We start from the raw sequence: 27,734 nt of genomic DNA on the forward strand, positions 1-27,734 counted from the left end.
AAAGGGGAGGAGATTTACCAGGATGTTGCCTGGTATGGTGGGAAAATCGTATGAGGAAAGGCTGAGGGGCTTGAGGTTGTTTTCGTTAGAGAGAAGAAGGTTAAGAGGTGACTTAATAGAGGCATACAAGATGATCAGAGGATTAGATAGGGTGGATAGTGAGAGCCTTTTTCCTCGGATGGTGATGGCTAGCACGAGGGGACATAGCTTTAAATTGAGGGGTGAGAGATATAGGACAGATGTTAGAGGTAGGTTCTTTACTCAGAGAATAGTAAGGGCGTGGAATGCCCTGCCTGCAGCAGTAGTGGATTCGTCAACATTAAGAGCATTGAAATGGTTATTGGATTAACATATGGATGATATTGGAATAGTGTAGATTAGAGGGGCTTGAGATTGGTTCCACTGGCCGGCGCAACATCGAGGGCCGAAGGGCCTGTACTGCGCTGTAATGTTCTATGTTCTTTGGTGGTGATTTAACCTGAGGACCACCACACCTCAAGGCAAGGACAAGGTTGAGAAGGCAGGCCTCCATGAATAATCTCACTTGGTACGGGAATTGAATCCACGCTGTAGGCTTTGCATCATGAACCAGCCATCCAGCCAACTGGGCTAACCGATGTACTAGATAGTACAAAGCACAGAGTGTTCACTTCACACTGAGATATAACTGAGGCATTCTTTAGATTTATTCAGGGTTTTCTGAATTTATTTCCTAATTCGTTGGTGATTAGATCAATTACCAGTTGGTGTTTGGTAAAACTGATTTTGTTCTTAAAGCTTAAGAATACAAATTTTTGAATCAATTATTTTTATACAGTTTGAACAGAGATTTCAATCTCTTTCCTGGATTTACTATTTGAATAACTTAAATTTTGGCTGCAGGACAATAAAAATATTTTATTTGAGATTAAGGAATTTGGCCACCGTCTAATATGTGACTCTAATTATTTGATTACTGTTTAAAAAGCACATTGACAAAGTATTTAACACTGATTCTTTTCATGTGGTGATTGTTATCATCTCAGATTTCCGAATTTCAAAATGAATTTTTGAAAAGTATCCGGGGCAGATTTATTCCCCGTCTCAGTTCCATCCTGTTCAGCTTCTTCACAGTGTTTCTAAAATACTGCCACAACAATAGCATAAAAAACACTTTGTAGAAATATACCATGTCCTATTAGATTCAAAAATCTGCATAGAAAATCAGATCTTCAGAAGATTATTTTCTAAAATGTTTCCAGCACAATGTAAAAGTCACACTTCTGTTGCACTATTTTATCCCATCTTTCTTGATCATTCAAACATTGCATTATTGGTAGTTTATTTGGCATACTTCTAAGTGGCAGTGCAAGACATGAAGAATAAAAATCCTCTTGAGGGTAATTAGAACTCAATGGTGCAGCTAATTGGAATCTCATTCCACTTTTGAAATATTAATTAATTACTTTGTATGTATGGTTGTACATCATGTGTCTCTGGTTGATGTGATGCGCCACGTGTATTAGTGTAGTATAGCCTGCTTTTCATCTCTCACTTTCTTGATCAATTGGGCCAGTGGGCTGACGAATGGCAGATGGAGTTTAATTTAGATAATGCATTTTGGTAGATTGAACCAGGGCAGGACTTACTCGTTAATGGTAGGGCGTTGGGGAGAGTTACAGAACAAAGAGAGCTAGGGGTACAGGTTCATAGCTCCTTGAAAGTGGAGTCATAGGTGGACAGAGAGGTGAAGAAGGTATTCAGCATGTTTGGTTTCATTGATCAGAACATTGAATACAGGAGTTGGGACGTCTTGTTGAAGTTGTTCAAGACATTGGTAAGGCCACACTTGGAATATTGTGTGCAGTTCCGGTCACCCTATTATAGAAAGGATTTTATTAAACTAGAAAGAGTGCAGAAGAGATTTACTAGGATGCTACCGGGACTTGATGGTTTGAGTTATAAGGAGAGGCTGGATAGACTGGGACTTTTTTCTCTGGAGCGTAGAAGGCTGAGGGGTGATCTTATAGAGGTCTATAAAATAATGAGGGGCATAGATCAGCTAGTTGTCAATATCTTTTCCCAAAGGTAGGGGAGTCTAAAACTAGAGGGCATAGGTTTAAGGTGAGAGGGGGGAGATACAAAAGTGTCCAGAGGGGCAATTATTTCACACAGAGGGTGGTGAGTGTCTGGAACAAGCTGCCAGAGGTAGTAGTAGAGGCGGATACAATTTTGTCTTACAAAGTGTTTAGACGGTTACATGGTTGAGATGGGTATAGAGGGATATGGGTCAAATGCGGGCAGTTGGGACCATCTTAGGGGTTTAAAAAAAAGGGTGGCGTGGACAAGTTGGGTCGAAGGGCCTGTTTCCATGCTGTAAACCTCTATGACTCTACGACTTTCAGCTCTCACTGCTGGTTAGCAGTACAAGTATTGTAAAAGAGATAGTTGTGTGTGTAAACCTTTCTTTGCCAGTACATAACCTCTCCATCAGCAAGAGGTATGCAAAGCTCCCTTGGCGACGTACAGAAACTGGATACATCAAGGTCCCAGGCTAAACTACAGAGGACTCTGAGGAGGCCTGCCTGCCCCCCTCCTCCCAGACAAATGGCATGCTGGTCCACCAGCATGTGGTTAAGCCCTGGTGTCCACGAGCAAGAGCCCTGGATATGGAGAATGGTCCCACTGCCTTGTGGGTATCTTGGGAGAGTAAAGAGAGTAAACCGGACAGAAAGTCCAGAGTGTAGTCCCACACACTTATCACATGTGAGGTAGCTTTCTGGCAACTCCTGCAGCAAAGCTGATACCAAACAGTTCTGGTTTTATCCTTTCCTTGGGGAATACTAGCAATGCTCGACAGGCGGTTCCTGATGCTTGGGCAACTCATGGTATTGGTCCAGGCCTGTGCTGTGGAGAGGACACTTCCACTGTGCGTTTTAATGCTAGCACAACATTTTGTGCACTTATAACCTTTGTGCTCTTCTCTTGTACTGGTTGAGCTGCCTGTATATTAACCTGTGGAATTTCATTATTTCAAACCAATGACTATGGGGATAAGGCATGGGTGGGATTGTTGTCAGTGCAGGCTTGATGGGCCAAATGGCCTCCCTATACACTATGATTCTATATAGTATATCAATGGGAATAGAATAACCAGGGGAAGAGTCGGACCAAGGGGGAAATCTATGGGTGGAGCCAGAGGAGAGGACATCAGTAGAGTGTTGAATGAATACTTTACATCCATTGGCGTGGGCGGCACGGTCGCACAGTGGTTAGCACTGCTGCTTCACAGCTCCAGGGACCTGGGTTCGATTCCCGGCTTGGGTTACTGTCTGTGTGGAGTTTGCACATGCTCCTCGTGTCTGCGTGGGTTTCCTCCGGGTGCTCCGGTTTCCTCCCACAGTCCAAAGATGTGCGGGTTAGGTTGATTGGCCATGCTAAAATTGCCCTTAGTGTCCTGGGATGCATAGGTTAGAGGGATTAGTGGGTAAATATGTAGGGATATGGGGGTAGGGCCTGGGTGGGATTGTGGTCGGTGCAGACTTGATGGGCCAAATGGCCTCTTTCTGTGCTGTAGGGATTCTAAGATTCTAAGATCTTCATCCAAGAGAATGAAGATGACGGTATGGAACTCAGGGAGAGAATCTGCAAACTTCTTGAGCAAATTGGCATAGGGAAGGACAAAGTATTGGAGGTGTGCCAAACTTAAAAATGGACAAATCTCCAGCTCTGCATGAATTGTGTCCCAGGGTGGTGTGGGAGGCAAGGGAAGAGATTGCTGGGGCTCTGACTCAAATTTTTAATTCCTCTCTGGCCATGAGTGAGGTCATGATGTGTAACAAGACCTCTTCACCGCACAGGACCTTCAACCGATGCTATACACTAGATACATCGATGACATTTTCTTCCTTTGGACTCATGGTGAACAATCACTGAAACAACTGTATGATGACATCAACAAGTTCCATCCCACCATCAGACTCACCATGGACTACTCTCCGGAATCGGTTGCAATCTTGGACACACGCATCTCCATTAAGGACGGTTACCTCAGCACTTCACTGTACTGCAAGCCCACGGATAACCTTACGATGCTCCACTTCTCCAGCTTCCACCCTAAACACGTTAAAGAAGCCATCCCCTACGGACAAGCCCTCCGTATACACAGGATCTGCTCAGATGAGGAGGATCGCAACAGACACCTCCATACGCTGAAAGATGCCCTCATAAGATCAGGATATGGCGCTCGACTCATCGATGGACAGTTCTGACGCGCCACAGCGAAAAACCGCACCGACCTCCTCAGAAGACAAACACGGGACACGGCGGACAGAGTACCCTTCGTCGTCCAGTACTTCCCTGGAGCGTAGAAGCTACGACACCTTCTCCGGAGCCTTCAACATGTCATCGATGAAGATGAACATCACGCCAAGGCCATCCCCACACCCCCACTTCTTGCCTTCAAACAACCGCACAACCTTAAACAGACCATTGTCCGCAGCAAACTACCCAGCCTTCAGGAGAACAGTGACCACAACGCCACACAACCCTGCCACAGCAACCTCTGCAAGACGTGCCGGATCATCGACCCGTGTCATCATCTCACGTGAGAACACCATCCACCAGGTACACAGTACATACACTTGCAACTCGGCCAACATTGTCTACCTGATACGCTGCAGGAAAGGATGGTACATTGGGGAGACCATGCAGACGCTAACGACAACGGATGAATGAACACCGCTCGACAATGGGCGGCACGGTAGCACAGTGGTTAGCACTGCTGCTTCACAGCTCCAGGGACCTGTGTTTGATTCCCGGCTTGGGTCACTGTCTGTGTGGAGTTTGCACATTCTTCTCCTGTCTGCGTGGGTTTCCTCCGGGTGCTCCGGTTTCCTCCCACAGTCCAAAGGTGTGCGGGTTAGGTTGATTGGCCATGCTAAAAAAAAAATTGCCCTTAGTGTCCTGAGATGCATAGGTTAGAGGGATTAGTGGGTAAATATGTAGGGATATGGGGATTGGGCCTGGGTGGGATTGTGGTCAGTGCAGACTCGATGGGCCGAATGGCCTCTTTCTGTACTGTAGGGTTTCTATGATTCTATGAATCACCAGGCAAGAGTGTTCAGTGGTCATGTGCCTCTGATCTTCGGGTAAAAGTTCTCCAAGGCGGCCTTCACTGCACACGACAATGCAGAGTCGCTGAGCAGAAACTGATAGCCAAGTTCCGCACACACGAGGACGGCCTCAACCGGGATCTTGGGTTCATTTCACACGATCAGTAACCCCCACGACTTGCCTGGGCTTGCAAAATCTCACTAACTGTCCTGGCTGGAGACAATACACATCTCTTTAACCTGTACTTAACCCTCTCTCCACTCACATTGTCTGTACCTTTAAGACTTGATTATCTGTAAAGACTCGCAATCCAACCATTATTTTGTAAATTGAGTTTGTGTCTTTATATGCCCTGTTTGTGAATAGAATTCCCACTCACCTGACGAAGGGGCAGCGCTCCGAAAGCTAGTGGCTTTTGCTACCAAATAAACCTGTTGGACTTTAACCTGATGAGGGAGGTGCCAGTGGACTGGAGAACAGCTAATGTGATTCCGCTATTTAAGAAGAGTTGTAGAGATAAGCCAGGGAACTACAGGCCAGTCAGTTTCAAGTCAGTGGTAGGAATACTATTGGAGAAAATTCTGAAGTAGAAAATCTATCTCTACTTGGAGAGGCAGAGCTTGACGAGGAATAGTCAGCATAGCTTTGTCAGAGGGAGCCCATGCCTAACAAATTTGACTGAATTTTTTGAGGAGGTGACCAGGTGTGCAGATGAGGATAGTGTAGTTAATGTAGTCCATATGGATTTCAGCAAAGCCTTTGACAAGGCCCTACATGGGAGACTTATAAAGAAGGCAAATGCCCATGAGATACAGGGTAATTTGATAAAGTAGATTCAAAATTTGTTGGCAGCCTCCCCCGACAATGGAACTTCTGAATTGAGAAACTTAGTTGCTGCATGCTGACAATTAAGCCCACACACAAACCAAATACAGGCTGATTGGAGGCTGCAGAGAATTGTATACTGGTCAGGGCTGCTCCTGCTACTATGTTTCCAAAGGAAAATGTTGATGGCCTCAACTTCCGTCTTAGAATTATTGAGAGAACAAAGAGGTCAGTAGACTTTAGTCAAATGTAATGTTGTACTAGGGGAGGCCTCTAATAATTGCACCATTGGCTCACAATTTATAGCACCATGGAGGAATATTTGGCTGCAACACAGGCTAGTCAGCACCATTACATCGCTGATCCTTGTGTTTATCTTTGGACTGTTGGCACAAATTTCACATCCTAAGGATTTTTAGTTCAGTATTGAACAACTGGAGGAAGGGCTGAAATACCATGGAGACTCAGGTAAAACATTGAAAGGTTTAGAGGTTAGGAATAATGTTTAATTCTGACAACAACATGAGAACCTGAAGCCTGTGGGAGGATCATGATTTGGTTTTAAGCATTGTTATGCATCTAGCAAATGAAAATAAGTATAATTATTATTGCCCTGCAAGTATCCATGCCATCTTCCCCACCCACGATCGCGACATGAACTCTCACCCATCAATCTCCAAACCAGTCATGAGTATAATAGCTCAGTTAAATGTCCAGGCAGTGTGCTGATTTGTTGCATGGCTGATCCTTAGATGCCCTATGTTTGGTTTGATTTGATTTGAGTTATTATTGTCACATGTATTAACATACAGTGAAAAGTATTGTTTCTTGCGCACTATACAGACAAAACATACCTTCATAGAGAAGGAAACGAGAGAGTGCAGAATGTAATGTTACAATCGTATCTAGGGTGTAGAGAAAGATCAACTTAATGCAAGGTAACTCCATTCAAAAGTCTGACAGGGGCAAGGAAGATGCTGTTCTTGAGTCCGTTGGGACCTGACCTCAGACTTTGTATCTTTTTTCTGAAGGAAGAAGGTGGAAAAGAGAATTCCGGGGTGTGTGGGGTCCTTAATTATGCTGGCTGCTTTGCCGAGGCAGCGGAAAGTGTAGACAGAGTCAATGGATGGGAGGCTGGTTTGCGTGATGGACCTTTTGTAGTTCCTTGCAGTCTTGGGCAGAGCAGGAGCCATACCAAGCTGTGATACAACCAGAAAGAATGCTTTCTATGGTGCATCTGTAAAAGTTGGTGAGAGTTGTAGCTGACATGCCAAATTTCCTTAGTCTTCTAAGTGGAAGCATTGGTGGGCTTTCTTAACTATTGTGTCAGCATGGGGGACCCAGGACAGGTATGCAATGGATTTCCAACTACATCCTGCATGGTAATCATCTCACAATGAGGGCACATATTCTGAACCTTCTGAATTTGGAGTCCAATGTTCCATTATAGAGCTACCTAGTAGCCAATGTATACCTCCTGGGTTATAATAGACTACATCAGTTCAGTTAAAGGTCTGTTAATTTCTGCAATCCAGCAAAATCTGATGGTTGAGATATTTTGAAGACTACTGGCTATTGGATTCCTGCTGTGAATTGTCTATCTCAGAGATCCAAATTCAGCAAATCATTTCTTATCTGTTTCTGCATAAATGTAACAGCTCTGATAATTCACAGCTAAAGCTATTTCGTTATCAACAGTGAATATTCTAGAGGTGTGGATCAGAATTTATATTTTATGGGAATCTTCTATTCTATGGAGCTGCTTCAAATTGAAGTTTTTCTACCTATCTTACTTCCCATTGCTGGAGTTTGTACTGTAGGACAATTTCATTTCACCAGCAGCTCAAATACAACTTGCACAGAGGTTTCAAAGCCAATATTCTGACTCTTGATTCTGGCTGCTGGAACTTCCCTGCTGGCTTGGAAGGCTTGTATAAGGCAGCAAAGTGCAGCTTTTTTGCTGGTCTATGCGAGGAAGGCTGTGTGCTCAGCCTCCGCTACCTCCAGCAGTGAAGAGGAACAAGACAAGCAGTGCTTCCTTTGCAGTGCAAGGTTTCTACAGGAGTCAGGTGTTGTTTTGGAAGCAAAGGGGTGCATCCTTAGTGTAGCAAATGTTCAGTCCTGTTCCAGTAGGCATTAAGAGGGGAAAGATACAGTTCTGAATTTTTAAGCTCTATTCACCAGTTATTTCTGTAAATGGAGTTAATGAGAGGAAATAGGGTATCATCACAGTTAACGGGTAACAGATTTTGAACCCGGCACCTGGGCGTTAAACTGGCTGTCAACAATAATTGGGAATGAAAATCATGTGGTTTCTATAATGTGTGGCTGATCTGCATCAGGGCAAGATTACAAATTCCGGTATGATGTCTTAGGGCAGAGCCTCTGCAGAAACATCGAGGAAAAGCCTGGTTTAAAGGCCCATGTCCAAATTACTATATTGGTCCTGAGGAAGACGTACTACTTCCGCTGTTGGTGTGAAATGCGTTTCAAAGCATTAAATTAGCTTTCAAATATTTCAGCTGGCAAGTATGAAAATAAATGACTGGCTGATATGATGAATGAGATGGCTGCTTTGTTGTGTACAAAGTTAGTAGCCACATGAAACTGTAATGGATGTTTATAGTGGAGGTAGAAGTAGTTTAGCTCATCATATCTTTGCTGGAAGAGTGAAAAATATATTGTATGCTGCAGCTCTCTCTCTCCAATGTCCTGTAGTGTCAAATATTTACCCACTCTTCCCTTAAAAGTTGCAACGGTCTCTGTTTAAATCAGTCCCTGTGATAAAGTGTTACAGATCCAAATAACTCTTTGTCTAAAGAAATTTCACTTTTCCTCACTCAATTAGTGACGATTTTAAACTGATAGCTTCTTGTTATTGCCTCCCGAACTACAGAAGATGTATTTCCTTTTTCACTCTATCAGAACTACATCATTTACAAAATCTATTGCACAGGTTATCCTGTGAGTTCACCCTCGAAGAAGGAAGAAACGCAGGCCTTCCAATGACGTGGAGGGTGTAACACTTCCTCCAATAACACTTAGCTCATGCCTCCTGTGTGTAATTGACGTTGCCAAAGATGTCATTTAGTTGATCTGCCCAGCTGTTTCTGTGAAAATACAGATTGTTGTCATAGAATGATCATTACCCATAAATCATCACTGGGAGTTTCCTGAAGTCTCAATGATTTCCTTCCTTATAGTTTGTAGATCAGCAGGGCATAGTTCCATTAAAACGTTAGCCCCCTGCTTATAAAAAATCAATTACTTATTCAGTTTGTAGTTGGAAATTGAAAAGAAATCACAGTGTAATATATTTGACCTGTTTTTATTTCACCATCTGCTGTATTTCACCATCTGAAAGTGCAAGTATATGGAATGTTGGAGCTGTGAGAACAATGATCTGTCACCCAATTACCTGGACATTGGCAAAGAAAATTAGTTACCATGGCCATTAGTTTACTTAAGTCTAGACGGCCGGATCAACAAGCAGAGCAGCAACTCCACCCAATTCGATAAGACCATTGATTTGCAGCCTGACCAGCTCCACAAATGTCCTACTCTCTTCCACAGCTCATCAGCACAGTGAAAATCTGGATTTAATGTTTACCATAAAACTTTGTGTATATGTCACCCCCACATTTCATGTTAAAGTATCTCAGTATCAATGCACCTCACTCCCATTTATTTGGATTATTGGATAAATTATACATTTTCTGGTAAAATTGTTGCTTGATTGGAGAATGGAATGGAACATTGAGAGCAGATGTTGGCAATGTGGATCTGACAGAGCTTACATTTTTTTGAGAATGCGAGCGAGAATGTTGTAACCCTTTCTCTGATATGTGCCTCCTCTGAGTACTGCTCTGGCCTTGGCCTTCAGATTGGAGGATTTGTCCTGTGGTCTTTTATTCTCTGCTCAAATTCACTTTCGCTTTGTCGTCTACTGGCACATGACATTTGACTTTTTATAGAAAATATGAGAAAAGATGGGTTTGCAATGAAGTGGGTGTTATTGAGACATCCATGGGTCTGGTGAAACATCTTCATTGAATGTATAGGGTGTAATTTTAACATTATCACTGTCATTGTTGTATTCATTTTCACTTGGTTCAAACCTGGACAAAAGGGCTGGACTCAAGAGTTATAGAGTCATAGAGATTTATAGCATGGAAACAGGCCCTTCGGCCCAACTTGTCCATGCTGCCCAGTTTTTGCCATTAAGCTAGTCCTACTTGTCCGCGTTTGGCCCATATCCCTCTATACCCATCTTACCCATGTAACTGTCTAAATGCTTTTTAAAAGACAAAATCGTACCTGTCTCTTCTGCTACCTCTGGCAGCTCGTTCCAGACACTCACCACCCTTGTCTTTCTGGATCCTTTTGTATCTCTCCCCTCTCACCTTAAACCTATGCCCTCTAGTTTTAGACTCCCCTACCTTTGGGAAAAGATATTGACAATCTAGCTGATCTATGCCACTCCTTGTTTTATAGACCTCTATAAGATCACTCCTAAGCCTCCTACGCTCCAAGGAAAAAAGTCCCAGTCTATCCAGCCTCTCCTTATAATTCAAACCACCATGACTTTGAATAGTGTGGAGGAGCAGAGGGATCTAGGTGTATGTGTGCATAGATCCCTGAAAGTTGGGAATCAAGTAGATAAGGTTGTTAAGAAGGCATATGGTGTCTTGGCGTTTATTGGTAGGGGGATTGAATTTAGGAGTCGTAGCGTTATGTTGCAACTGTACACAACTCTGGTGCGGCCGCACTTGGAGTACTGTGTGCAGTTCTGGTCCCCACATTACAGGAAGGATGTGGAGGCTTTGGAGAGGGTGCAGAGGAGGTTTACCAGGATGTTGCCTGGTATGGAGGGGAGATCCTATGAGGAGAGGCTGAGGGATTTGGGATTGTTTTCGCTGGAAAGGCGGCGGCTAAGAGGGGATCTTATTGAAACATATAAGATGATTAGAGGTTTAGATAGGGTGGATAGTGATAGCCTTTTTCCTCTGATGGAGAAATCCAGCACGAGGGGGCATGGCTTTAAATTGAGGGGGGGTAGTTATAGAACCGATGTCAGGGGTAGGTTCTTTACCCAGAGGGTGGTGAGGGATTGGAATGCCCTGCCAGCATCAGTTGTAAATGCGCCTAGTTTGGGGGCGTTTAAGAGATCCGTAGATAGGTTCATGGACGAAAAGAAATTGGTTTAGGTTGGAGGGTCACAGTTTTTTTTTTTAACTGGTCGGTGCAACATCGTGGGCCGAAGGGCCTGTTCTGCGCTGTAATGTTCTATGTTCTATGTTCTATCAAGTCCTGGTAGCATCCTAGTAAATCTTTTCCGCACTCTTTCTAGTTTAATAATATCCTTTCTATAATAGGGTGACCAGAACTGTACTCAGTATTCCAAGTGTGGCCGTACCAATGTCTTGTACAACTTCAACAAGACGTCCCAACTCCTGTATTCAATACAAGAGCTGGACTGAGAGAGACAGTCCTTGATATTAAGGCAGCATTTGACTGAGTGTGGAATATGTGTGTGAGCCCTAGCAACACTGTGTTGATGAGAATTATAGGGGGAAACTCTCCACAGTTAAGGTCATACCTAGCACAAAGGAAGATGTTTGTGGCTGTTGGAGACCAATCACCTCCAATCTAGGACATTGCTGTAGAAGTTCCTCAAGGTAGTGTCCCAGCCACAACCACATTCTGGGCTTCATCAATTACCCTCTCTCCATCATAAGATCATAAGTGGGGATGTTCGCAGCACCATTCACAACTCAGTTACTGAAACAGTCAGTGTCTATATATGGGGCGACACGGTGGCACAGTGGTTAGCTCTGCTGCCTCACAGCACCAGGGACCCGGGTTCAATTCCCGTCTTGGGTCACTGACTGTGTGGAGTCTGCACATTCTCCCCGTGAGTGTGTGGGTTTCCTCTGGGTGCTCCGGTTTCCTCCCACAGTCCAAAGATGTGCGGATTAGGTGGATTGGCCATGTTAAATTGCCCCTTAGTGTTGGGGACTAGCTAGGGTAAATGCATGGGGTTATGGGGATAGGGTCTGGGTGGGATTGTGGTTGGTGCAGGCTTGATGGGCTGAATGGCCACCTTCTGCACTATAGGATTCTATGATTCTACAGGAAGACCCGACAACATTCAAGCTTGGGCTGATAAATGACAAGTAACATTTGTGTCATAAATTGTCAGGCAATGACCATCTGCATCCAACAAGAGAGAATCCAATCATCACGTAGCATTCAATGGCATTCCCATTGCTGAATTCCCCATTATTAACACACTGGGGGTTACCATTGACTGAATTGGACTAGCCATATAAATACGGTGGCTACAAGTGCAGGTCAGAGGCTGGGAATTCTGTGGTGAATAACTTCCCATGGTACTTTGCATTTTCATGCAGAATGGTGGGCCCTTGTGAGAACTGCATGGAAATTGCCCGGTAAGTTTAAACTTCCGATGGACAGTTATCCGACACAGAATAGTTACCCAGGCAAAGTTAGAAAGAATAAAGCCACTCGCAATTCGTGGGTAAAAAAAGGACTGAACTCCCTGACCTGTGTAAGTGAAAAGGAGCAATCTGACTGTGATAGCCGCTGCATGAAATTTCTGATTCTTCATTGTGTAGCGCTGATCCAAACAGCTGAAAATTCTGACAGATATTTCCCCTTTAAACCCAGTGCACCAAATATAGCAAGTGGTAGAACTAACTAACTGACTTAGATCGAGACGCCAAAGGTAAAAAAAAATAGGTTAAATGTTTTTGGTGAATATTTTCTTTTTCGTCTTCAGCATTCATTGTTGAAAAATAATGCAATAGTCTGTGTTATTAGGCTGCCTATTTATATCTGCATATTTAAGGACTTCTCATCCAATCCCAAATTACCTTGCAAAACAGTTAAATACTTATCTTGATTCAGACATAATCAGTATCATCTGCTTTTTATGTACTAACAAATTCAAATGAGGTTTTAACTTTGCAGTTGATAGGACATTGTGACTCTAACTGCTGGGGTCACTGTCATTTAATAAGAATATAAAATTCAGGCAGAGATGTAATTCATTACTTGAAAGCTATAAAATGTAGAAAGTCTGGGACCTATTACTAGGTTTGTTAAGTAGAACACATTGTGCAGCACACTCAGTGGAATAGAATTGGGACACCATTCCCTAACGGGGTGCTGACCCCTGAGCTTACATTATGATTCTGTCTCATGGTGCTCAACAATGCTGACCCCATGGTAGAGGCAGTGGGTGGGCACCACATTAGCATTAGTTGGGTGGGTGCAAGGGCCTGTCTGGATGCAATTCCAGTACCTGATTTCCCATGCCTGTTGGATAATTCAGTACTCACACATGGTGAAAGAGCAGTCTAAATTCCTTGACCCAACAATGATCCTGTCAGTCTCTTTAACTCAGGCATCAATGTGAGTAATTTTACCTCATTGATCATTCAGGCTCACATTTACCCTTGATGAGTATAATTTCACCCACCCTGAATACCTGCTATGAGGTAAAAAGGTAAAGTCACCATAGATGACCAGAGGCTGCTCTCCCCTTTGAGGGGGAGAGCTGAATGGCGGTGATTTAACCTGAGGATCGCCACACCTCAGGCGAGAGGCAAGGTTGAGAAGGCTGGACCTTCATGAATAACCTCAGCTGGTATGGCAATTGAACCCGCACCATTGGCAATGCTCTGCATCACCAACCAGATGTCCTGAGCTAAACTGACTGACCCAACTTTTAAGCTCCCCGTTGGGAAATTGAACCCTGGCCTCTCGTGTGACAGGCACCAACCACTATAGTAACAAGGACTATACCAACTGCTGCTACTACAATGGGGGGTTCTGACTGAAGCTCAAAGGCTCAGATTCCCAGCTTAGGGAATGAACCACATGTCCATCATTTGCTATGTAAGAAATGAACAACATTTCAACCTTTGACAAAGCATTATTGAGACTGTTGGAATTTGTGGTGAACTGGTGGAACCTTGTCTCTTTTTTTCTTGGGGGTTCTACTGCGGCTTGTCAGTCTAATGATATTTACAGTTCAGCTGTTAAATTGCCTTAGAGTTCAGTACAGCTGTATCTTTAACATTTATGATGCGGAGATGCCAGCGTTGGACTGGGGTAAACACAGTAAGAGTTTTAACAACACCAGGTTAAAGTCCAACAGGTTTATTTGGTAGCAAATGCCATTAGCTTTCAGAGTGCTGCTCCTTCGTCCTTTCGATTTCCACTCCATCTGACGAAGGAGCAGCGCTCCGAAAGCTAATGGTATTTGCTACCAAATAAACCTGTTGGACTTTAACCTGGTGTTGTTAAAACTCTTACTGTCTTTAACACTTAGTCATAGAAACATAGAATCACTACAATGCAGAAGGAGGCCATCTGGCCCACTGAGCCTGCACTGACAACAATCTCACCCATACCATATCCCCAAGTAATTACCCTCCTAGTACCCCCGACACAAGGCAATTTAGCATGGCCAATCACCCTAACCCGCACATCTTTGGACTATGGGGGGAAACCTGAGCACCTGGAGGAAGCCAACCCAGACACGGGGAGAACGTGCAAACTCCACACACACACTGATCTGAGGCCGGAATTGAACCTGGGTCCCTGGCGCTGTGAGGCAGCAGTGCTCACCACTGTGCCACCCCTTTCATCAACATGTTGCTGGACCTAGAGTTCACTTTCAGTTTAACCAAAATATTGCATTTTTATTTGGGGCAGTACCAGATCTTTTCATCTACCCATGAGGGTAAATATTAAAAAATGTACACTGCCAGATAGGAGCATTTACCACTGGAAATGGGTGTAATCAATTCACAGTGCACTGCCTATGATTTTCTATAGGCTAAGGGGCAGAAAGTCTTGTTGACTGGGTTTGTATTTATTTGTACTCCAGTTGGCAATGGGAGACTTGGGACAACATTCTCTGATCCTGGCCTTGACCGCCCCGCAGCAAGTGAGAATGGAGAATTTGGCGTTCAAGCCAAAACTCCATTCACTTTCAGCAGCACTGGAGAATCCCAGCCGTGAACCAGGATGGAGGTTTCAGCCTTGATTACACTTACTTTCTGATATTTGAAATTTGTTTTGTGAGGTTTACCAATGCTGTCCTTCGTAATTTTTAAAAAATTCAGTTGTGGTACATGGGTGTTGCTGGCTGGCCAGCATTTATTGCCCATCCTTAGTTACCTTTGGAGGGCAGTTGAGAGTCAACCAAGTTACTATGGCTGGAATCACATGTAGGCCAGACCAGGTAAGGACAGCAGATTTCCTTCCCTAAAGGACACCAGATTTCCTTCCCTAAAGGACACCAGTGAACCAACTGGGTTTTTCTGACAATCGACAATAGTTTCACGGTCATCAGTAGATTATTAATTTGAAATATTTTTTATTGATTTCAAATAAATCAGTGAAGGATAAAATAGCCCTTGATTAAAGTTAAACGCTTGATGTAGACGTGATTTTGACTTTTACTGAGAAAACATGTACAACAAAATGATAGCTCAGGAAATCATATCATTATGAAGAATAAGGTATATATTAAACTTAGTAAGGAAACTAGAGTTCTCTAGAAGTATTTTTGTCTTTATGGGCTTGGGGCAGTCAACTTTTGATGGACCGATGTTTCTCATTAGAGATAAATAGTTTTAAAGATGGGCATTCCTCTAATGCTGATTTCCTGCATGCTAAGTATACAATAGCCAGTGCAACAGCTAATGCTGTATGCCACTGTGCCAATTATCCTGTGTATATCATTCAAAAGCAAATGTGTTTGAGAGGGTTCTCATAAGTTCTATTTGGAAAGGAAGTTAAATGCTCTTTTTTATAGACATCAAGTTGATGGATGTTAATGTCGGGGAATGGACACTTCTGATTCAGCATTACACACTTTCAGACCATAACTCATTTAATTTTCCCATACTCGAATAGTATAAAAAGTGTAGGAAAATCCTAATAATGTCAATGGCACCTGGATAGGATGTCCTTACCACTCATCCAGATACATCAGGATTAAATCAAAGTGGAGGGAGCTGACTTTCTATAGTCCGTCCAACTCACCGACTGTCACCCATTTTGGCTGTTTTATCCACATAGAATGGCATGGCAGTGAAGCACATAAATGACTAGTGTGCAGCAGGGCATATCCATGAGGGGAAAAGTGCATTAACACATACTCCAAACACACTGAAACACAAAAGAAAATGTATCCACTTCTGTCATATTTTGCAGGCTGTGTTTCTTTCTCTGTGTAGAAACAAAAGTACACGAAGAGTTTTAACAACACCAGGTTAAGGTCCAACAGGTTTATTTGATAGCAAATGCCATTAGCTTTCAGAGCACTGCTCCTTCGTGAGATGGAGTGGATATCTGCTCTCAAACAGGGCACACATTACAGAGCAGTTATCCACTCCATCTGATGAAGGAGCAGCGCTCCGAAAGCTAATGGCATTTGCTACCAAATAAACCTGTTGGACTTTAACCTGGTGTTGTTAAAACTCTTATTGTGTTTACCCCAGTCCAACGCCGGCATCTCCACATCGTAGAAACAAAAGTGACAGTTGTCTAACAAAGTGACTGTGTTTCCCAGTATGCCTGTTCCATCAGGACCTTTTGCCATTGAACTCCAGGAAAGCAGCATTTTCCACAGCAATTGATGTTGTGTTTTGACAGCCGCAGTGCAACAACCATTGCAGATTTTCACATAGTAGGTGTCCGGCTGAGTCACAGTTTCGTAATAACACTAACTGTGATTGATACCACTACATCCTGTCTAATGCACTGTTAAAATAGACATGCATTTGTATAGCACCTTTCATGATCACAGGATGTCCTGAAGTGGTAAACTGACAATAATGTACTTTTGAAATGTAGACACCATTGTAATGTAGGAAAAGGTGCCTGCCAATTTGTGCAAAACAAGCTCCCGTAAACAGCCATAGTATAAGACTTATTTTGTGACGTTGATTGGCAGATAAATATTGCCCAGGACAGCAATGATAAATATCCTTCTCTGAAGAGGCAAATAAAGCATACCAATGGTCGACTTTGATTTTTCTGCTCAATCTCCAAATGGGACTTGTGCTGTCAGGCTGACACCTGTAACAGATGTGGGTAAAAGTATGTTAGTGCTTGGCACAGAGTCTTCCTTGATGGGTGGTCTGATGGAACAAGTGAGGGGTAAATAAATATATTTAATTTGCAGCCCTCTGTAGAATCCATAGAATCCTTGCAGTGCAGAAGGAGGCCATTCGGCCTCTGACCATCGGGTCAACACCGACTCACCTTGTAAACGTTACCCTATCTCTGGCTATTCCAGGCTTTAAAGGTCAACCCTGCGTAGCTCAATGATAAAGTATACATCAGAACGTGGGCATTAGATAATCTTCACTTAATAGAAGCTTTGTTTAGCCAGAATTAGATTAGATGTCAAGTGAATGCAGACATATTAGGAATATGGGGACAGACAAAGATTGGGAAACGGAGAGATAGGATGCAGGATATTGGAATACCTAGATGGGAGATTCAGATTTAAACCTGATGTCTCCTGGTTGTTAAAACAATGTAGTACAATGCTTTATTGTTTTCTAAAAATGTGTGATTGCTGCGTACACTACAAGATAAATCAGTCTGACAGAGAAAACTGCATTTAATCAGACACTGAGTTAGGATTTTGAACTTTACTTTCCTAATTTAATTAGTGTCAGATCTAATGAGCTAATAACTTTTGATATAATTTAATTGAAAATAATTATGGCGAACTAGCTATTGAATGAGTGAAGGTGACAGGAGCTATGAAAGGCATCGATCTGCTCACGAAGCTCTGGGGGGAGACTCCCATGGAACAGCAATCTGGTAAAACACTGGATTTTCACAGTGATTCTGAACACAGCCTGTTTATGCTATTGGGTTTCACTGATAGGATCTGGAGCAGAGATACAGGGCTTTGGAAATATTGGAGAGATAAAGTTTAAAGTTTATTTATTAGTTACAAGCAAGGCTTACATTAACACTGCAATGAAGTTACTGTGAAATTCCCCTAGTTGCCACAGTCCGGCGGTGCCTGTTTGGGTCAATGCATCTAACCAGCACGTCTTCCAGAATGTGGGAGGAAACCCACACAGACACGGGGAGAACATGCAAACTCCACACAGACAATGACCCAAGCCAGGAATCGAACCCGTGTCCCTAACGCTGTGAGGCAGCAGTGCTGACCACTGTGCTACCATGCCGCCCAAAGACAGACAGATGACTAGAGTGAGATGTGTAAGGATCAAGGACAAGATAGCTTTAACTTTGTCATTTAGTTGTTAATGCAATTTAATAGTTTTCCTGTCATATTAAACAATAAGATTATTTATCCCAAAATTGTATGAAGGTACATGTTGGCTTCAATTGGAAATGAAGCATGTCTTTTCCTTCCAGTCTGAGGGTGGTATTTAATGCCTTCCCTGTGGTGGGTTTGGTGGTGGGGAGCATTTAATCAGGCTGGAGGTCTCTGATACCTTTCCCTCTCCACCCTGATTAAATCTGTGGCAGCAATGCCCGTGGATGACTTTCCTGCTCCTTTCTCAATTGAGGCCTTTATGTGGGCTGATTCTGGGCCTTGAGGTGGGTGCATTGTTGGCTACAGCCATCAGATCCTTGGTAGCACTGCAGTTCAGTAGGGTGATGTGGATATGCTGGCGTTGGACTGGGGTAAGCACAGGAAGAAGTCTCACAACACCAGGTTAAAGTCCAACAGGTTTATTTGGTAGCACAGACCACAAGCTTTCAGAGCACTGCCCCTTCATCAGGTGAGTGGGAGTGCTATTCACAAACAGGGCATATGTAGACACAAACTCAATTTACAAAATAAGGGTTGGAATGCGAGTCTTTACGGGTAATCAAGTCTTAAAGGTACAGACAATGTGAGTGGAGAGAAGGTTAAGCACAGGTTAAAGAGATGTGTATTGTCTCCAGACAGGACAGTTAGTGAGATTTTGCAAGTCCAGGCAAGTTGTGGGGGTTACAGATAGTGTGACATGAACCCAACATCCCGGTTGAGGCCGTCCTCATGTGTGCGGAACTTGGCTATCAGTCTCTGCTCAGCGACTCAGTGTTGACGTGTGTCCTGAAGGCCGCCTTGGAGAACGCTTACCCGAAGATCAGAGGCCGAATGCCCGTGACCGCTGAAGTGTTCCCCAACAGGAAGAGAACACTCCTGCCTGATGATTGCCGAGTGGTGGACATTCATCCATTGTCGTAGCGTCTGCATGGTCTCCCCAATGTACTATGCCTCGGGACATCCTTTCCTGCACCGTATCAGGTAGACAACGTTGGCCGAGTTGCAAGAATATGTACCGTGTACCTGGTGGATGGTGTTCTCACTTGAGATGATGGCATCCGTGTCGATGATCCGGCACGTCTTGCAGATGTTGCTGTGGCAGGGTTGTCGTGGTCACCGTTCAGTAGGGTTGCCAGCCTCTAGCTGACAGCTCTGAGTGGGCCGACCTTCCGCCCTGGGGTCCTTGGTTCCAGGGAAGACCCGCCACTGTCCTGCCAATTGCTTGAATGGTACATTCAGCTCGCCTTCCTTAAAAGGTAACGCAAGCTCTCGTTAGTTCTCCAGTCAATGGATGAAACCCCTGTAAAATACTGCCCTGTTGGTTTAGCTGCAATTTTTTAGTAATGAAATTTAAACAGGTGGCAGTATTTAAACCAACATCAGTAAAACATATTGGAATCATAGGATCCCTACAAAGCTGAAGGAGGCCGTTCAGCCCATCGAGCCTGCATCGACAACAATCCTACCCAGGCGCTATCCCCGTAACCTCACTCATTTATCCTGCTAGTCCCCTGACACTAAGGGGCAATTTAGCATGCTCAACCCGCACATCTTTGGACTGTGGGAGGAAATCAGAACACCCAGAGGAAACCCAGGCAGACATGGGGAGAACGTGCAAACTCCACCCAGACAGTGACCCGAGGCTGGAATTGAACCCAGGTCCCTCGTGCTAACCACCGTGCCGCCCATTATTCGGCTGTTGTCTTCTCCACATCATAACAATAATTATATTTTCAAAGAGCTGCATTGCTATAAAGCACTTGAGGTTAACTCAGGTGATCATAGATGGCACTAGGTAAATACAAAATATTTTTATTTTTATCAGAGCACCCCTGGTTCAAAGCTCTATAAAACCACAACATTTTCATGGTCCATTTGTACAAGATGTTTAGTGCACTTTTCATGTGATTTATTTTGTCAATAACTATCATGCAAAGTAAATTTTGTTCCCTGTGCCAGAATTACCAAAAAAAGGTTTTTAGCACATTAGAGGAGAAAAACCATGACATTATGTTCCATTCCATGTTGAATATGATATATGTTTCTGATTAAAGACATTCCTTTACTCTGAAGTGTAGCAGACTACCTGTGGTTAAATGGAAATCCATTTACAGGAGCAAGCTCTGCCTGGATGAAGAGCAAGGTCAACATTTTGTTTGGTGTGGGTGGGGGTGGAGGTTGGGTGGGGGTGGAGGTTGGGTGGGATGTGGAGTGGGTGCAGCTGGAGTGGGGCAGATTTTAACTTGCTCCCAAATGAGAAGATAATAGCTTGGCGACCATGTTAATTGCCCACTAGGATTTTGAGTATGGAACTCACTAATGTCCTTATTGATGGGATCTCTTTTCGATTTGGAAAATTTAGAATTAATGAAACATACCAAAAGGATGCATTTGTTTATTCATTACTCTACTTACCAATTGCTGCATGGGACACAAAAGTACCCTGTGGATCATGACTGGTGTAAAATGACTGCTGTAATATGAGATTTACACTCTTAAACTTTGCCTTTTGCAGGTTAAGGAGAAATTTTAGCTTAAAACCTTTTAGTCATGTTCTTTAGCAATCAGCTAAATGAGGTGGAACCATTAGAGTTATAACAGGCAGTGACCTGAAACTCACTGCCTATGAGGATGGTGGAAGCAAATCTAATCATTGATTTATAGAGTAAATTGGATAGGCCTATAGGGGTAATAAACCTAGATGGCTGCGGGATGGAGTGGGGCAATGGAACTAACTGGATTGCTCTAAAGAGACATGGCATGAACTTGATGGTCTAAAAAGCCTCTTTCTATGTTTTGATGACATGATGGGTGGAATTTTATTCTTCCAAATCCCCAAGACCGGACTTGGAGGTGGGGGACACATTTGATCAGCTGGGTAGGTGTGGGGTGGAAATCCCATCATCTTCCTGATTCCGTTCCCCACTCTAGGAATTACCCGGGAGCCTGTTGCTTTCTCCATGGCAACATGTCGGCCAATCAATCAGCATTTTTTTTTCTTTAGTATGAATTATTGTGAACATTTGAAATTTGACTTTCTTGCATTTGACCTGAAGGGTACCAAGAAATAACAACAGAGGCGCTATGGCTGCAGGAACAGAACCAACATGCCACCACTAAAAACCACTTCCTCATCATAGATTCCACAGTCTGCCCACCTGGTTTCAACCTGCCACACCAACATTGGGTTTTCCTTCACCGTTTCTGCACTGGCCAAGGCCTTTGTGCAGCAAATCAGCACAAGTTGTTTGATTTTGATTTGATTTATTATTGTCACATGTATTGGGATACAGTGAAAAGTGTTGTTTCTTGCACACTATACAGACGAAGCATACCGTTCGTAGAGTACATAGGGGAGAAGGAAAGGAGAGAGTGCAGAATGTAGTAATAGCTAGAGTGTAGAGAAAGATCAACTTAATATATAATAGATCCATTCGAAAATCTGATGGCAGCAGGTAAGAAACTGTTCTTGAGTCGGTGGTACTTTTGTATCTTTTTCCTGACGGAAGAAGGTGGAAGAGAGTACGTCCAAGGTGTGTGGGGTCCTTGATTATGCTGGCTTCTTTTCCGAGGCAGACAGAGTCATTGGATGGGTTTGTGTGATGGACTGGTCTTTGTTCACAACCCTTTTTAGTTACTTGCAGTCTTGGTCAGAGCAGGTGCCATATCAAGCTGTGATGCATCTGGAAAGGATGTTTTCTGTGGTGCATCTGTAAAAATTGGTGGAACCCCAGCCTGCAGCTGTGGTGTGCTCCAATTAATGACTCGCATCATTGAAGTCTGTCTCCCTGACAGAATTCAGCATAAGGCTCAGAGAGCTCCATTTAGCCACCGTTGAAACTATTGCCTGGCTTAGTGATTACTGCACATGCTAAAAATAGGACAAGATGAAACGTTTCAGCCAAATGTCTCTCTTTTCCCTTCATTGTTGTTTATTAACCTTCCCTTGTGGGGGCACTTTGCTGGTGACTTAGCATCATATTTAGATCCAGGATAGGATACAGAACTAAAAGAAGGGGTGGAGGTTTGTATTCTTGAATTCAGTAATGTACAAAGCTCCTTTCAGCAGTTCAGCCCATTAGAACTGTGGATAAAATCAGCTGGTACAATCAAAGCATTTTGCATTGTTAAAGATCATCCAGCTGAAAAATATACAGGCAAGTTGTATGAAACATTCTGGAAGCGGGTTGAGCCTTAGGCTTACTGCATTGAGAAATAAACTTTTTCGCACAGCAAGTGGTTGGGGTCTGGAATGCACTGCCCGGAAGTATGCTGGAGGCAGGTATTCAGGGGCATTGAATGATTACTCATACAGAAGCAATATGCAGGAGTAAAGAGAAAAGGCAGGAGAATGGCACTAAACTAAAATGTGAGTTTGGAGAGCCATTGCAGACATGATGGGCCAAATGGCCTCCTTCTGCACTATAACAATTCTGTGAAAACATGTCTTTATTCCCTTTAATTTCTGCCTTGTGTCGGTCATCAGTTCCAATATTTTCTGGTGAGTAAGAGCTGTTTTGTTAAACAACAGTCCAAAGATGTGCGGGTTAGGTTGATTGGCCAGGTTAAAAAAAAAAAATTGCCCCTTAGAGTCCTGGGATGCGTAGGTTAGAGGGATTAGTGGGTAAAATATGTGGGAGTAGGGCCTGGGTGGGATTGTGGTCGGTGCAGACTCGATGGGCCGAATGGCCTCCTTCTGCACTGTAGGGTTTCTATGATTTCTATGAATATGAATATCTTCGTGTTTGTTGATGTGCAAGAATTCCCCAGTGTTCTCAGATTTTTGTTAGGGGTTTCCCCTTGTGCCTTCCAAAAGTAAAATGCAATAAATACTGGAAAACTTTCTCTCTCCACAGATGCTGCCAGAACTGCTGAATATTACCAGCAGTTTCTATTCTTCTGTTATGCCTTGTTGCGAAATTTGTTGAGACAACCATTTACTTTTTTCTACAGCGGGAAGTGAAGGACGTGATAACACCAATTGTCTTTGAAGTGACATACAACTTGGGCAAGCACAGAATTTCTGGCAAATCTGAGAGGGAGCTTCCAGCTTTAAAACCAATCCTGCGTTGGAGGAAAGGACATAAGCTGGCTCAGCAAAACCAGGTAACCGTACGATATTGTAGTGCACCAGATGCCACATTTCATGTTCTGTGTGTACATATGTTACTGTAGCTTTTCAAATTAAATGTGAGTTCGAAGCAGACTCATACCATGGTCAGCAACAGGTAAATCCATTCACAAAAACCCCATGAGGGCAGTAATAGCTCTTCTATGCCCAAACCAAGCATCATAAGCTTAGCGTTTAACTCCATTCCACAGACCCTGGATTTTGATCATTCTTTATCTGAAGCTTCATCTTCTGACAGGGTGACATCCTGACAATAATTCACTGATATAATTTCAGCAGATGTTTTGTAAGAATTGAAATGTGGCAAAGTCATTGAGAGATCAAAGGGTTAATCAAGATCTTATTTTAGTAGCTAGTCACAAGCAATCATTTACAGTGCATTTAGTTTAAAATTGCTATGGAATTGATTGGAAAATGTGCAAAACTATTAAAGTGCTGAAAATAATCCAGACTATTTGGATAATGGACTAATTTTGGTTGTGATGGATGGGTAGATTATGATTATGAAGTGCAGAATCTTGTTGAGTAATTATCCTTTGATCTGACTGTGAAGAGGAAGTGTATTATTTTACTTCATAATGGTTCATGTGATTTTCTCACCCTATATTGTTTCAGAAAAATAGTTAGCTTATGTTTATACTAGAATATTTGTTGATTTAACTTGCCATTGGCACAGAGTACATATATGAATGCTATGTATTACAGATGAGAATAAGCATTCAGGCTTGCATAGATTTGCCCCCTTCCTTTGCTAGATCAGTCCCAATATCCCTCAACTTCTCCCCCCACCTCACCCTGTTTCTTGGAAGAGGCAAAAAGCACTCTAAAATTGTGAAAAAATAAAAATTCAGGAACCGGTTAAACATTTCTCTCCAACTTCCCATAAGTGATCAGGTAAACCTGGTAATGGCCCCAATATTCTAAGAAAGATAAGAACGGCACATCCAAATTCACTCTTCACTTTTGCAGTTTAAATCACTAATTCCCTAGTTCTACATGGCTCCCTTACCTCAAGCGACTACTTGTGTATTATTGAATCCTTTACATCTTTGAAGCCCTGAATCAGTTCCCTTCCAGGTTTTAAAATGTTTAAAGTTTATTACTGTCACAAGTAGGCTTACAGTGGCACAGTGGTTAGCACTGCTGCCTCACAGTGCCAGGGACCTGGGTTCAATTCTTGGCTTGGGTCACTGTCTGTGTGGAGTTTTCACATTCTCCCCATGTCTGCATGGGTTTCCTCCAGGTGCTCCAATTTCCTCCCAGAGTCCGAAAGACGTGCTGGTTAGGTGCACTGGCCATGCTAAATTCTCCCTCAGTATACCCAAACAGGTGCCGGAGTGTGGCGACTAGGGGATTTTCACAGTGACTTCATTGCAGTGTTAATGTAAGCCTACTTGTGACATTAATAAATAAATTTAAACTGCAATGAAGTGACTTGGTGACACAGGAGGCGCCATTGGTCCAGCAGCATGGTGCTGTCCATGAAGACCAGCTTGGCATGGAGATAGAGACAGGAACCAGTCTGCCCCCACAGTGTGGTGTACTGCACATCAGGAGCAGCGCAGCACTGTGACAGGTTTTTGCACTCAGCCCAAAGACTGGCAAACTGAAGACTTCCTTGTGCATGTCACTCATTAGTAGCCAGGTTTGATGCCAATGTAAATTCCCACTGGCGTGAGGCAAGATTGAAAGGCCATAGGATTCCAGCTGGCAGCTGTTTTATTGGGCACAAGCATGATGCAAATGGCATTTGTGCCAACCAGCCATTAAACCACCATTGGGAGAATTGCAATTGGATTTTATGCTGATGGGTTTCTGACTTTTTGAGTGCTGCCAGGTTCACTGTGCCCACCAACAAACCCATCCTGGCTAGTTGTGAGAATTCTGCCCACAGACATTGGGGGCATATATAGACTGGTGAAGTGGGTAGACACATAACAGTGAAATTAAACAGAGAAGGGTGAATGATCAGGAGGATGGAGAGAGACAATATAAACTGAATGGTACAACCTTAAATGGGATGGAGGAACAGAGAGAAATGGAGCTGTACTTGCACAGTTTTTTGAAGGCAGCAAGGACATGTTGCAAATTAGGTTAGAGAAATGTCATGAAATCTTCAGATTTATTGATATAGGCAATCGATCAGAAATTCAGTGGTGTGATGCTACACAGCCTCACCCCCATTCTTTGGCAGCAAGCAGTGCTTCTGGTAATTAGGTGTACAGCCAGCACAATATCTATATTTGATATGAACACATAACTGCATCCTCTACATGCCTCAGACATGTGAAAATAGTGATATCCTGACCACACGCAATCTAGTTGGCTGATGTGAGATCAGGATGCCAAAATTGAACAACGCAGGATCTGGCAATACCTGTGATGTCCGCTCCGATGAGGAAGAGCCTTGGAGTAACTTTGCTTAAAAGGCCTTGCATCCTGTTTGCAGAGAGTCAGTAAGTACTCAGGAGTGTTTTTGAAGGTGAATTACTCTATTTGCCAGAGAGTGTTGCCACATCATCACTGAGATAGCAGAGGAAAAAGAAAATAGGCTGCAACAAAAGAAGACGGGGATGAAAGCAGCTCTGGGTCTGCAGCACCACAGGGTAATGGAGCAGAAGCTGTGGAGCGGGCAAACACTGCTCCATTCCCTCTGCCAACTTGGAGTTGGGCTCCTTCATGCTCCTTGGCACTGACGAGAGGTTGCCTGGCAGGCCAGCTAATGCACCCAGAATCTTAGTAGTCCTTGTCTGAATTAAGTACTACGAGGACTCGCTTGCATCCTTGCCCTCCAAAGAGCTGGCCTGTGATTCATTATTTACCTTTTGCATCGCTGCAGTCCACACATGCCTGGATGACACAATGTGTGCTGACCCCAACTCTGTATTAAGGACAGTGCCAATATCCGTGCTGCCATTGCTAGTGTCAGATCAAGTGATCAATGCTGTTGTTCTCCCTCTTCCTCCTTGGACTATTGTGGCTGGGTATCTGCAAACTGGAATGTAGAAGGGCAAAGTTTGAGTGAGATAAAGAGATGGGGGTAGAAAACAAGGGGTCCATTGTCACATCATCACTTGCTTATCATGCCAGATATCAGGATGGATGTGTGCTGGGAGTTGAAAAGGGCATAAAGTAGGAACATGCCTCAATGCTCTCAGTGATGTCGGTCAGATGCAACAGGTCCCACGGAGAAACATCTCCTCCAGAAGGCTCAGACAATGCAGGCATTTTTGTCTCCCATCAGCTCTGTTCTGCTCCTTTCCATTGTGTGTCACCTTGTCCTGCAAGAGAGAGGGCAGAATGTCAGTGGTTGTGTAGTGCAGTGTTTGGGTGATGTGCCTGAATAATATGTATCAACAATTAGGGGTGAGTTTGAGTCTAGAAGCATTGGTAAGTGTGTAAGGCTGAGGTAGAGAGTATCATGCACTGGTGCAGGTTGAGTGGTGATGATGTACTGCATTGAGCAGCATGAGGGACTGGTGAAGTTATGGGTAGGAAATGTCACTTGGAAATATGTTCACTGACCTTGACCACCTGCATAAGATTATTCGACTTCTTATGGCCCTGCTGTCAAGTTCTTGAAGAGTGTACAAATTATACTGAGGAGCGTCTTGAGAAGTGTACATATTACAGAGAAGGAGGTGCTGGAAGTCTTAAAGCGCATCTAGGTAGATAAATCCCCGGGACCTGATGAAGTGTATCCCAGGACATTGTGGGAGGCTAGGGAGGAAATTGCAGGTCCCCTAGCAGAGATATTTGAATCATCGACAGCCATAGGTGAGGTGCCTGAAGATTGGAGGGTGGTAAATGTTGTGCCTTTGTTTAAGAAGGTCTGCAGAGAAAAGCCTGGGAACTACAGGCCGGCGAGCCTAACAGCTGTAGTGGGTAGGCTATTAGAAAGTATTCTGAGAGACAGGATCTACAGGCATTTGGAGAAGCAAGGACTGATTAGGGACAGTCAGCATGGCTTTGTGAGTAGAAAATCATGTCTCACAAATTTGATTGAGTTTTTTGAAGGGGTAACCAAGAAGGTAGATGAGGGCAGTGCAATTAATGTTGTTTACTTGGACTTTAGCAAGACCTTTGACAAGGTACCGGATGGTAGGTTGTTGCATAAGAACATAAGAAATAGGAGCAGGAGTAGGCCATCTGGCCCTTCGAGCCTGCCCCGCCATTCAACAGGATCATGGCTGATCTGAAGCGAATCAGTTCCACTTACCCGCCTGCTCCCCATAACCCCTAATTCCCTTATCGATCAGAAAACTATCTACCCGTGATTTAAACATATTCAACGAGGAAGCCTCCACCACTTCAATGGGCAGAGAATTCCAGAGA

The 27,734-nt window shown here is 43.6% G+C and overlaps 1 protein-coding gene across 2 annotated transcripts in view; it reads left to right on the forward strand.

Annotated features, from left to right (window-relative positions):
- itga9 (integrin, alpha 9) overlaps window positions 1-27,734 on the forward strand; it is a 493,651-nt gene that overhangs the window by 254,591 nt on the left and 211,326 nt on the right. For both annotated transcript variants that reach the window (XM_078216645.1, XM_078216646.1), the window contains exon 16: window positions 23,222-23,374. In XM_078216645.1, coding sequence (XP_078072771.1) covers window positions 23,222-23,374 — 153 coding nt within the window. The remainder of the gene's footprint in view (window positions 1-23,221; window positions 23,375-27,734) is intronic.

This window comes from Mustelus asterias, chromosome 7 (genome assembly GCF_964213995.1).
Source record: "Mustelus asterias chromosome 7, sMusAst1.hap1.1, whole genome shotgun sequence".
Taxonomy (NCBI): domain Eukaryota; kingdom Metazoa; phylum Chordata; class Chondrichthyes; order Carcharhiniformes; family Triakidae; genus Mustelus; species Mustelus asterias.